At 41.1% G+C, this 12,908-nt stretch overlaps 1 protein-coding gene across 6 annotated transcripts in view; it reads right to left on the bottom strand.

The window, feature by feature from the left end:
• Window positions 1–12,908, bottom strand: part of kif26ba (kinesin family member 26Ba) — a 101,364-nt gene that overhangs the window by 22,010 nt on the left and 66,446 nt on the right. For all 6 annotated transcript variants that reach the window (XM_072699020.1, XM_072699017.1, XM_072699018.1 and 3 more), the window contains one exon: window positions 10,067–10,253. In XM_072699020.1, the coding sequence (XP_072555121.1) occupies window positions 10,067–10,253 (187 nt within the window). The remainder of the gene's footprint in view (window positions 1–10,066; window positions 10,254–12,908) is intronic.

The following is a 12,908-nucleotide window of genomic DNA, read 5'->3' as shown; positions in this document are numbered from 1 at the left end:
TCCAATATCAGCATTCTACATATACACATGATAAAAATTCTTTCCCTAAGTTGCATCATTGTGCCATCAAAATGGTCATATGATGGGAGGAATAACTGGGCCATGTGTCCTGCTGCAGGGTTTCCCAGTCCGGTCCTCAGGGACCCACAGACAGTCCATGTTTTTGCTCCCTTCGAGCTCCATGCCAGACAGTCCACAGTTTTGCTCCCTAACCAAAAACATGGGCTGTCAGTAGGTCCCTGAGGACTGGATTGGGAAACACTGTCCAACTATAACAGGGCAGCTCTCTGTTAGTGTTTCACAGACAAGACAATGTGGTTAAAATACAAACAGCCCCATGGCACACAAGTTTAAAGACAGAAACTGAATATGGTATCACATCACCATATCTTGCACCAAGACTGGCAAAAAGAACAGTAAAATGAAAACTTAGAGATTCTAAATTCTGGTGCAGAAATGATAGAGAAATCTACTTCTTTAAGATCCAGGTGAAGTATTGTGACAATGTCACATTGTTTGCCTTTGGTAAGATCTGTTTGTTAGCTCTGTATGGCATTTCGAAGGTGTCAGGTGTTCACCAAGAACGAGTAGAGAACCAGAGAACAGTATGAATTTTCTGTATCTGTCTTTTCCATACATTGAATGTATTATATCAAAAGAAAATCTATTTCTCATATAGAGTCTAATACAGCTAAACTAATTACAGATTAATTTCTGAGAACACCGAAAGTTTCAACTTGCAACACATTGTTCATTGTGTTTTTAGGACTGTAACAGCAACTGTAAACACAGTATATGAAAATCCTTCAATGGCAGAATAAATGCACTGCTATTGCCAATCCGAAATGGCACATGCTCTATTTAGCTTCTTTTTTTTTTGTAACAAATAGAATAGGTTCAGGGTTGTTTGTGGCAACAAAACAAAACGCTGGATAATACAATATGTAAATTAGACAATGGGTGGGATGGGGGACACTTCCGGATGCAGGTGTATTAGCCGTACGATAGCTAGGCAGGTTAATGAGGATACCATCAGTAGGGGAGGACATTCATTAGCCATGACCCTCCCAAGGGGAATGGACAAGCATGCACTGAATGAAATGATACATTGTTTGTGGTAATTCATGTCAATAACTGGGAAAGGGATTTGAAATTTCAAGCTCACGGATACCAGGCATTATAAATGGGGCACAGAATCATCTACCTCCAAAAATCAAAATCAAGAACTGATATTTGCATAATACGGCAGTCACATACTTCATACCTTTAATGCATATTCAATTACATCCAATACTGTGGATGAGAAAACCCATAATCGAGCTATGTGGGCTGAAGTTTGTAATATAATTTAATTTGTGGAAGTTACAGCAGATCTTCAGCTCCATAAGCTGCTAGGTTAGATTCAGGAGACACTATGGCCTCTTTCTGTTGATGCTCATTACCTTTATTTCCTCATGAATAGTACTTAGCCTTGCAAAAACATTTTTATCTGTGTCCCAATGTAATAAGGTATCTCTTGTCTTTTCATAGAACTTGTGTAAAACTTAATTGCACTGAGCACCAGAGGGAAAAAAAGACTGTTACCTAATGAGGCATAAATGTTCTGGACTACAGTCATACTAAGTCTAGTTCCTCATTAAAGAACATCTGACTTTCCACTCAGTGTATTCGGATGCACAGTTTTTTCTCCTGATAGAACACTAATGTACAACATTGATTCAGCATCACCACCAAGCTGTTAGCAACAGTTTAGAAATGTTAGGCATTGGACCTGTTGCTAGAGAGTTCCATTAGAGTTTATAGAATCCATAAACATCCCTAATTTACATCTCTTTACTATTTTGCATTTCATACAAGGACATAAGTAGCTTACCACAATGACTCCCGCATATTCAATGAACCGCAGTCCCAGTTGGGCAATTTATTTTATTTTTTATAAATCAAAATATATTTCAGGATCTGCTTATCTTTCCTTTAGCTGTGCATCTTAAACAGGGATTAACAGATATGAGGCCTAGATCACAGCATGAACCAGAAAGCAGCATCGCTCATGTGCTGGCAGTGGGAGGCGAGGGGGAGGCTGACAAAGCAGCATGATTGGAAACTGATGCACACACATATCTGGACTGAATCATCACAATGGTGAACATTTCGATAGGAAGCCTGAAGAAAACAGGAGATATTAGGGGTGAAATGAAATGTGCAACTACAGGTTCATTAGAATTCTCCTCTTTGCCTGCCTCACCGTGCTTCTCACGAGACACACAGGCGGGTGGGAGAAGCCTGAGGGGCACAGGCGGGTGGGAGAAGCCTGAGGGGCACAGGCGGGTGGGAGAAGCCTGAGGGGCACAGGTCAGGGCCAGTGGGCTGGGAGACTGGGCTTTAATGGCCGTGCGCAGGAGCCCATGGACGTGTGACTATTCTGCTGAGTCCAGGGCTTGAATTGGCGACTTTCTGATCACAGGCAGAGAGGCTTAGCCTGCAGAACTACTCACCGCCCCCATGGCGGGGGGGGGGGGGGGGGGTAATCTTTACAGTCACCCAATAATGATGATGATGATGATGATGATGACAGCATCTAAGTAATGTAAAGTGCTGAAGCAGGAAGCAACTCGACTGGACTGGTGATGGTATCTTCAGGTGATGTCATTCATATACTGGTCTTTTTTAATAGCATTTCTACTGGGATTTTATCATTTTTATCATTTATTTTTCCTGATCTTGTACTGGATGTGCAGTTATGGATGGATGGATGGATATCAAGTTCCACTTACTGCTTAAAATCTAAAAATCTGAAAGGTAGTGGCTTGAAAGTAGGGGGGCACCCCCCCCCCCCCTTTGTCTGCGTGCTTGGGATGGAGTGACACAGAGTGCAAGAATAATGAGATTAGCAACCCCTGGTCAGAAGGCAGTCATGCGACGGCTCTCGTGACTGCACATGCTGCATATATTTTTTAACATTAGGTACATTCATTAAGATATTTAACTGTTAACATTGTTAATATTTTTGGACTATACCAAAATGCATTATTTTATAGGGGAGATCTGGCCCGTTTGTTGAATTTTTTTGCGTGTCATTTTTCATAAAAATGAAAATGTAATATATATATAAATATTATATAGGAATATGACACATATATCAAATTTAGTTACCAGTTCGACAAATGGTATTACGTTAGTCATTCACATGAAGTTGATACTATGCTGAAAGGCAGCTTCCGAATTTTACGTATTTTCTTACTGTGCAGGTTATTTGATTGCTTAGTGTAACGCAAAATAAAACACTGGTTCCATTTGGCCCGGAGGCTGTGTTATGAGCAGACAACTCAAAGGGGTCAGATCTTATCCCAGGACCTCTGGTGCGAAACAGACACAGTGGCATGTGTGCAGAGGCATGTGTCCTGGCTGGAGCGCGAACATCTACTGCCCCGGTGTGAGACCGGATACTGTAAACACAAGGCCACTGAACCGCTTCAAAATTTGATTAGATCGGGCTTTGCAATTAAGTAACAATTTATATGTTCAAATCCACTGCCAGTCATTTCTCGACCAGGCTGGAATCTATTTCTGGGCTCGCCTCAGAATTAAGGTTCGTTTGGGTCATCTGATAAAAGCATAACCTCTTTTAAGAGTGCATTAATAATGCAAGCATTCCCATATTTGTCAACACAGCACTAACTCTCAAAGCAGTGATTTTACACGAAGCTATTAAAAATTGATTGGGCTTGTGGCACGATTTTTCAAGGTCACCACTTGCGTTGCCGAGGTGATTAATGTGGCTGTCAGGGAGCCACAATCCCTCCTGCTTAATGACGTGCAGTACATGAAAGAGCATAGAAGACTTCAGTCCATTTACTACCACTGCTACACAAATAATTAGTTGACTGAACAAACACTTCGCTGTAAGGTCAACAGGTTTAATCAGAACATATATATACAATATCGGCCTCAGCTGATCTCCTCTGAAACTTTGATGTCATACAGGTAGCAGAAGTCTTACTTAAATGCAGGCCTCATTTCCTTAACCACTCATTCATGCAAGCACCTGCAGTTTACTAACAATAATCAGGGCCATTTTTTCAGTATGTATCAAATTGTACTCTGCATAGCATTAATTATTTGCATGCAGTTGATTTGTTGTTTGTCCATTGAGCTTCAATACATGCATAAGCCAGAGCATTGGCTAATCCTCAGCTGTAAATTCCAAACACCAAAGTATCCTCTGTTCTGTGGCCTGCTTATGGTAACACACATTGAATTTTTTAATAAATTTTTCTTCTACTTTGTTATCCATCCCTAGAAAGGGTTCTGCTAAGGTGGCCTGTTATTGGTGGATTGGGTGGGGGGGTGACATTTTTACACTGTTGCTCGTAAATGCCACCATTTACATTTCACACAAGCTGCATGAACTGGGGCAGGAATACAGTGTGATTAGATGTGGAGAAAATGTTCTTTAGAAGATACACTAGGTTTTAAGGGTGGGCGGTACACCTGTGTCGTGATTATTACTGATATGATTGTCCGCCACGATATGGATTTGCATTATACCGTTAACGCCGCGATAATTCAACAGCTTAATTATACAGCAGCATATTTATAAAAGATAAAGCATTTCATTTTCTTCAAAGCTTCATTTGTAATCTAAATACTTGTCCTTAAGAAGTATATGTATATGTAAATACATGCGCATGTGTGTACAGACGTGTCTCGAAATGAAAATCTCACTCCAGCCAGATGACCACAGTTGGCAACCCTGCAGTGTATTTGAAATGAACTGTAAAATGCACTTTTCAGCTGAAGCGGCTTGTCATTCTGTTTGCGTTGTTCCTTATGACATTTACAATTGTAAAACAAATATAAGAAAACATATGTAACTTTTTATATTTTTTCAAAATGACCACCCAGACCCATCCGTAATAGCAATGAAAGTGTACTTAATATATTATAAAATATATATTTTTAATTAATTTACATGAAGGGAATGGACATGTTACTCCTCCCAAAACTTGGAAAAAAGTAATACCGTGATATAATATCGTCACCGTCCAAAAATTGAAAAATACCGTGATAATAATTTTAGGTCATATCTCTCACCCCTACTAGGATTCATTACTGGGGCGTCTGCTAACGCATTGCTGTGGAGAGCTTGTATGTTATCTTCTGTGGGCATTTCTATTTCACATCTAAATTAAAATTTTGAATTGTAAAATGCGACAAGACGCAAAATATGCAATATAATTAATAGAATAGCTAATTTATGTATAATTTTATAATTACTTATCTAGAAGTATCAAGTCACAACAGAAAACACTAACTGGCCAATTGAACTGGCTAATTACATTTTTCACATTTACAAACAAAATTAAAACCTTAAGCTATATTTCACAGCTCTGGTGCAAGTAAAACATTTGTGTACCACCATTATATTCCCAGTGCAGCTGTTCATAGAAGAAATCACACATTTTATATTTAATATTTATAATTCCCAGTGGCTCACCTGAGCTGGATATGACCGAGTTGAGGGAAAGAAGCCTTGCTTGCTTTTGATGCACCATGCTAAAGGTAAGACACGCTTCCCTGACAAACATCGTCAAAGAAACGACGCAGCCATTGGCCTCCAGCCTGCGGTGTGTAGTTAGGATCTCCCGCGACAGTTAGCGGGGAGGTATGTATGCCCAAGGACATTCCTGTAATGATGTGCACTTCTTAAACATGGGGGTGTATACAGGGGCGGGGCAATAGGGGCACTGCCCCCAGGTGACAGCTGATTGGCCCCCTGAGTGGCCCCTACCTTGTCACTCACCGTTTCCAAACATATCATTGGCTAATGATAAGGTTGGTCCCTCTCTATGAATTATGGGCCCTCTTATGCCCCTTAACCATCCCAGAATTGCCACCGCTTAAAGCGATGAAAGCAGCCTCCATAATTGACGCTGATGGCAGCAACAGCCACAAAGTTCCAACTGAGCATACAAATTGAGCTGGGAATATAGCCAGAGAGGCTAAGAGACGGACTGCTAGTTGACACTTTATGGCATCAGTTGGCTCTCCGTTGGTTTGGACCGAAAAATTTGCCTTTAGCGTCGATCTCCTGTACTTAACACCAATTCCACTGCTTAGGAAAATGCCTGCATAATCATCGTTCTTTAACGCCACACTGACACACATTTTCACTTTAGTTAAAATCTTTTAACTTATTTAACTAAAAAGAAAGCTTTCTAACTAAACTTTTTAAAGCATATTCAGCTTGCCTTTAGTTACAAAAAATTACAAGACCCTTGAGTAGCTACAGATAATAATATCATTAAATTTGCCTTGAATAACCGATATGGATTCAAAGCCTCCTCAGTCTTCGACTTTTGCTATGTAGAACCATGTCGCTCGGCTTACAAATCTCATCAAATGCAATCCTTCCATTACGAATGTAATTAAAAATAAATGTTTCATAAAAATAGATTGTAAGGAAAGCAATTTACTAGATAATAACCTCCAAATGTGATACATATTAACACTCACTCCACAGCTTTGTCATATACTTGCGAATTTAAGTACTTCCTGAGTTCCATAGTATTTAATTACTTTCATTGCTTTCATTATTTAGATGAAAACCGTTAAATGTACCGATAAACATGGTCGCTATACTGGGTCTTTATTATTGGTATTTTTAAATACCAATTAAAGGCATAGCTACCCTCATACTTATAATCAGGTGGCCTGCTGACCTCTGAGCAATTCGTCTTCATCTCTTAATCCTCTTTTAATAAAATATCTTTTAATTTCTTGAAAAACCAAGATCCTTCACCAGGCGTTAGTTTTCTACCCGGTCCGAGCAGTATGAGTCTCTGTAGGAGTCTGCGTTTTTTTGAAGAAGGGTCTAATCTGAAGCTGATAGCATCTGTGCACATTGTTATCAATCGGTTGGCGTATTCAGACCATCTGTGCGATGCCCATGCCAGGTCTGTCAGATCCACCGCCAAAGAATACCTTTGTTGTATTTTTATCCCTCATTGGGCATCATAGGCATGGAAATCCAGTGAAGTTTGTAAGATACAAGTCCACTGAAAAACTCTGAGAGAATAAAATCCATCAACCGGGTAGAATAATGAGCTGATAGTTTTCAATGGACATGTAAGGTTGGACACATTATTTAAAAATGAAATGATAGCACTCATTTTCCATCCCCCACTTGTTAGAAGCGTGGCAAAGTTGAGGATGGTGCTGCGAATTCACAGCCCCCATATCTCTGTCACAGTTCAGCCTTGTGCTTTCCTTCTCACAATTACTCACTCATTCCGTTGATTTTTTCTGCTGTAATATTTGATCTAATCGGTTGTGTTAACTCTTGTTCGCTAACAGTAATCACTATAATACGTCCAGGTAAAAAAAAAATAGGTATGCTTTTAATGCCAATTTTGTTTTAAATAACCCTCACAAATCATATAGACTTCTGATCTTAATTTCTTCATAAAATAGTGCTGGTATCTGTCAAGCATTTTGAGAATTCAAACCAATGTGCACAATTTTTGTACCAGTGGAAGAAATTTGTACTAACAGAAGTAGCTGGTCATATAATATATGAGCAACAACGATGAAGGATATACTGACATTTTCATGTTTTGAAAGAGTATCGCTAAGCACCTTTGAGAAAGTACAAGACAATGACTTTCCATAGAGGTCTGCATTTGCATGTTTCCGAGGGGGAGGAGGTACTGATGAAACAGCTAAATCACGAGATCAAAATAATGAAAAAAAAGAAAACAATTTCTATTAATTTATTAAGCCGTTCATTAAATCTATGGTTATAAATCAGATTTTTTCCTCATGGACAAAATTCTATAATTTGGTAACACAGAATAGGTAGTGCTCCCTATTCTATTAATATTTGCATTTGCAGTTATGCAACAGTAAATTGTTGACGTTGGCAGCTACACTTCTGTTAGCTGCAGCGAAATGCTCCAGGCTACTGCAGTAAACCGTAAACAGAGACGTGTTTGAACGCTTCTCTGCAATTGTCAGTTTAGAGAGGGCAGAGCCACCCTTGGTTCTGAAAGGGCTAAAGGTCCAACTGGAAATTAAATGCTTCTGCTCTCCGCCGTGCCAGTCATCCACAGTGCTGGTCCACAAATCAATTCAGGGATGATGGTTTACCAATGGGTAGGGTGACCGTATTTTGGTTTTCAAATGACATTGGGGGCAGGACATGTGAGAGGCATCAAAGCAACGCAAATATGCTCGTATTCAGCCTGACTGTAGACAGCAAATGTCAGCATGACACGAATTGAAATCCCAGACAATTCAGGCACTTTTTAGGTCTCAAAAAACAAGGACAAGTCCAGAAATAAAGCACATATGGTCACCCATTAAGGAAGGGTGCCCATTAAGGAAGGTCCTTTGCCATTATATATGTGAAGTCAAGATATTATATAACCGTATCATGTTCAATAGATCACATTCATTTTCACAACGTGGCTGATTTTACGCAAGTTCTGTATGAAGCTACTGTTTGAATAGAAAACGTTTTCTGTGCTTTAATGTGATAGTTCATGTCTGAGTCATCAGTGCCCCGCTGTACTTGCTGAATTTATACTGTTATCATCAGTATTTGCAATTTTCAATTTGGTATTTAAATCGATCTGTATAAACACAGGTAAAGTGATGTTAGCTTGTAACGTTTTGCTAAATTTGTGCTGCGGAAGTCGATTCAGCTTCATATTAGCTGTATTTGGCTTTTGGGACTAACTCAGATCATCAATGTTAATTAAATTATGTGACTACGTTCACATTTATCTTGCTTTTCATTTACTGCAAATCACCATAATCCCTTTTTATATAAAAAAAACAGCATAACACATTTTAATCCCTCACTTTCCCTCACCAATCTTCTCACTTTCATTCCTGGGTTCATGTTGAATATCAGAACTTCTCATCGAGGTGAACTTCAGAAAGTGTTGAAAGTGACTTTGCCCTAACCCTTGATGAGCATCAGAAATGGAATGATTTCTTAGCTGAGTGACCAGGCTGACCAATTTAAAATGATGTCTGCTCTAGTGAAAATACTAGTTAATCGGTCAGCTGGTTTCAGCCTATATGAAGTGATCTGCATTACTGGCCGAACAACTTATCAGATGATGTCATCTGGTATGTACTGGTATGCACTACTCAGCTGGAAAACCATTAATAACACAGAGTAACTAGTGCAGCAAGTACTGTGCAGCTATTGTTTGTAAGCCAAAGTACAGCAAGTACTGTGCGGCTATTGTTTGTAACCCAAAGTACAGCAGGTACTGTGCGGCTATTGTTTGTAACCCAAAGTACAGCAGGTACTGTGCGGCTATTGTTTGTAACCCAAAGTACAGCAAGTACTGTGCGGCTATTGTTTGTAACCTAAAGTACAGCAAGTACTGTGCGGCTATTGTTTGTAACCCAAACCAACATATCGGTTCAGCTGTTCGAGATAAGCGGAACTTCGTGTTATGGAATTTTCACTTGGGTTATCTTGTTCACACTGATGACACCCCCGGCGTGTTCTGAGGTCAGATCGCTGACTTCCAGAGCATGTTCGGCAAGGTCAGGCAGTGACAGGCACTAAGAGGCGTGTTTCAGTCGTTGCAGCTGCACGCCAGCCGCTGGATTAGCCGGCGGCTGACAATGAGGAAATGCCCTTTCGGGATACTCTGTTATTTAGCTTTTCTATATAAGAACGATCTGCTTTTCCTCAAATGAAGACGTCTCTTGAAATTGTAGCTTCAGCTTAGAGATATTTTGAGCTGCATTTGGTATTTCTGGGATACATTTGTCACGGTGCCTCCACACAGCCCGAATGCGACCTAAGTTCTTGAAACACGGGTCTCCAACTCCAGTCCCGGAGAGCTACTATCCGGTATGTTTTCTATCCTACTTGGCTTCTGATGAGCCACACCTGTTCCTGGTATTTACCTGAGAACAGGTGTGGCTGATCAGAAGCCTGGTAGGATAGAAAACCTACTGGACAGTAGGTCTCCAGGGCCGGAGTGGAAGACCCCTGTCTTAACAAGTTCGACCACAGTGGTTAGGCAGCTGTCCTCACCTTGCCCAGGCCTGGGGTGTCTTTGACCTTGTTTACAGCACGGAGCAGGCAGGGCGGAGCTGGAGGTGGCCATGTTTGCAAGATGCCGCTGAAGTTGGTGGGGAAGAGGGGTGGGTCGCACACCAAGGGTGGAGCTGGCCGTTGCTGCTTCTTCTTCTTGGAGGACAGGTTTAGCTTCTGAGCAGCTCTGCGGAGAGACAATCAAAGATCTAGGTTAATCAGCTCAAAGCCAGTGATGCCTAGAGGGGAAATATTTACCTAACAACTAATATATTATCATTTTATTTTTTTATTTAGCTATTTTTTTATCTATAGCAACATACATTTATAAGAAAGCAGGGTCATCCAGTCCCTGGAACAGCTAGAGATGAAGGTGTTGCTCAGGGGCCCAACACTGAAATCACATCAGGATTTGAACCAGTGAGGAACAGCATCCTAACCCACTGAGCCAAACATTGCCCTAGATGTTCTATGCTTTGTAAGTGCCTAGGTTATCAATGATTAGAACAGAAAAAAATGCACAGTCACAACCTGGACTACATGTGTCTGTTCTAGATTCCTTAGACATTACATACTCTCTCACCATAATTCTTAACTTTTACAAAACCATGTTTATTGCCGCAATAAACAAGTTTACTGCTTCACCTTGTTGACTGACATTAATTGTCATGATGAGCTCTCTAGTTGAACATATGGACTTTATAAAACTCTAAACTCTATGATCTGCTCGCTCCCACATGCACAGCCGCCGCGTCACGCAATGCACGACTTTGCCATCTTCTCACAAACGCTTTCAGAGTGACCACGACTTTGCCATCTTCTCACAAAGGCTTTCAGAGTGACCATGACTTCGCCATCTTCTCACAAAGGCTTTTAGAGTGACCACGACTTTGCCATCTTCTCACAAACGCTTTCAGAGTGACCACGACTTTGCCATCTTCTCACAAACGCTTTCAGAATGACCACGACTTTGCCATCTTCTCACAAACGCTTTCAGAGTGACCACGACTTTGCCATCTTCTCACAAACGCTTTCAGCGTGACCACGACTTCGCCATCTTCTCACAAAGGCTTTTAGAGTGACCACGACTTCGCCATCTTCTCACAAACGCTTTCAGAGTGACCACGACTTCGCCATCTTCTCACAAAGGCTTTTAGAGTGACCACGACTTTGCCATCTTCTCACAAACGCTTTCAGAGTGACCACGACTTTGCCATCTTCTCACAAACGCTTTCAGAGTGACCACGACTTCGCCATCTTCTCACAAAGGCTTTTAGAGTGACCACGACTTCGCCATCTTCTCACAAACGCTTTCAGAGTGACCACGACTTCGCCATCTTCTCACAAAGGCTTTTAGAGTGACCACGACTTTGCCATCTTCTCACAAACGCTTTCAGAGTGACCACGACTTCGCCATCTTCTCACAAACGCTTTCAGAGTGACCACGACTTCGCCATCTTCTCACAAACGCTTTCAGAGTGACCACGACTTTGCCATCTTCTCACAAACGCTTTCAGAGTGACCACGACTTTGCCATCTTCTCACAAACGCTTTCAGAATGACCACGACTTTGCCATCTTCTCACAAACGCTTTCAGAGTGACCACGACTTTGCCATCTTCTCACAAACGCTTTCAGCGTGACCACGACTTCGCCATCTTCTCACAAAGGCTTTTAGAGTGACCACGACTTCGCCATCTTCTCACAAACGCTTTCAGAGTGACCACGACTTCGCCATCTTCTCACAAAGGCTTTTAGAGTGACCACGACTTCGCCATCTTCTCACAAACGCTTTCAGAGTGACCACGACTTCGCCATCTTCTCACAAACGCTTTCAGAGTGACCACGACTTCGCCATCTTCTCACAAACGCTTTCAGAGTGACCACGACTTCGCCATCTTCTCACAAACGCTTTCAGAGTGACCACGACTTCGCCATCTTCTCACAAACGCTTTTAAAGTGACCACGACTTCGCCATCTTCTCACAAACGCTTTCAGAGTGACCACGACTTCGCCATCTTCTCACAAACGCTTTCAGCGTGACCACGACTTTGGCCAGCCTGCAGGCAGTTACATTGTCTTGTGGGACTGCGAGAAACAACAAAGCACAACAGTCCTGCCATTTCCCATTAACAGATGGCTGGGAATCCTTTGCATTTCGTCCTTTTTCTGGTTGCTCTTTGTGCAATAATTTGCAATTTCTCAGAAATGCATGACAGTCATCTTAAGACTTTGAAATCTCTTTAGAGCTGATTCTTATCACCTTATACATGTGTTTTTACAATATCACATTACAGAGGTGGATAGTTCAAGTCTAGAAAGTAAAACTCCAGACCAAAATTTTGTTTTAACCAACCACTTGAGTATTCTGTGATTGTGACTCTTTACACGCAACTGTTTGGTTGACATAAAATCTTGGTCTGGACTTTTACTTTCTGAACCTGAACTATCCCCCTCTGGAATGTGATATTGTAAAAACACATGTATAAGGTGATATGGAAGACACACGTTTATTCATAATATACCTCCTGTAAGACATGGAATATTCACCCACAGAGATGAACCAACCCCTGTACCCTGATGAAATCAACACACCAACACACCATTAATCAACACTCGTAAGTATGGATTTCAGCTCTTTAAAAGTGCTTTCAAAGCCACGCTCATCGTATGCTATAGTCTCTTCCAGTGCAGACCAGCCATCCCTTAAGGGTTAGGAACCCTTTGGAGTTTGTTTTTACTCATGAGAGATGCAAATGGAATCTAAGCCAATCCAGTCCACCCTGAGTCTTTAACTCCTCGTCAAAGATATTTGCTTACTGATAGAACTACTTTTTAAAAGC

Source organism: Paramormyrops kingsleyae, chromosome 14, assembly GCF_048594095.1.
Source record: "Paramormyrops kingsleyae isolate MSU_618 chromosome 14, PKINGS_0.4, whole genome shotgun sequence".
NCBI lineage: Eukaryota > Metazoa > Chordata > Actinopteri > Osteoglossiformes > Mormyridae > Paramormyrops > Paramormyrops kingsleyae.
The sequence above is the reverse complement of the archived record's forward strand: the minus strand, read 5'-3'. Positions and strand labels throughout refer to the sequence as shown.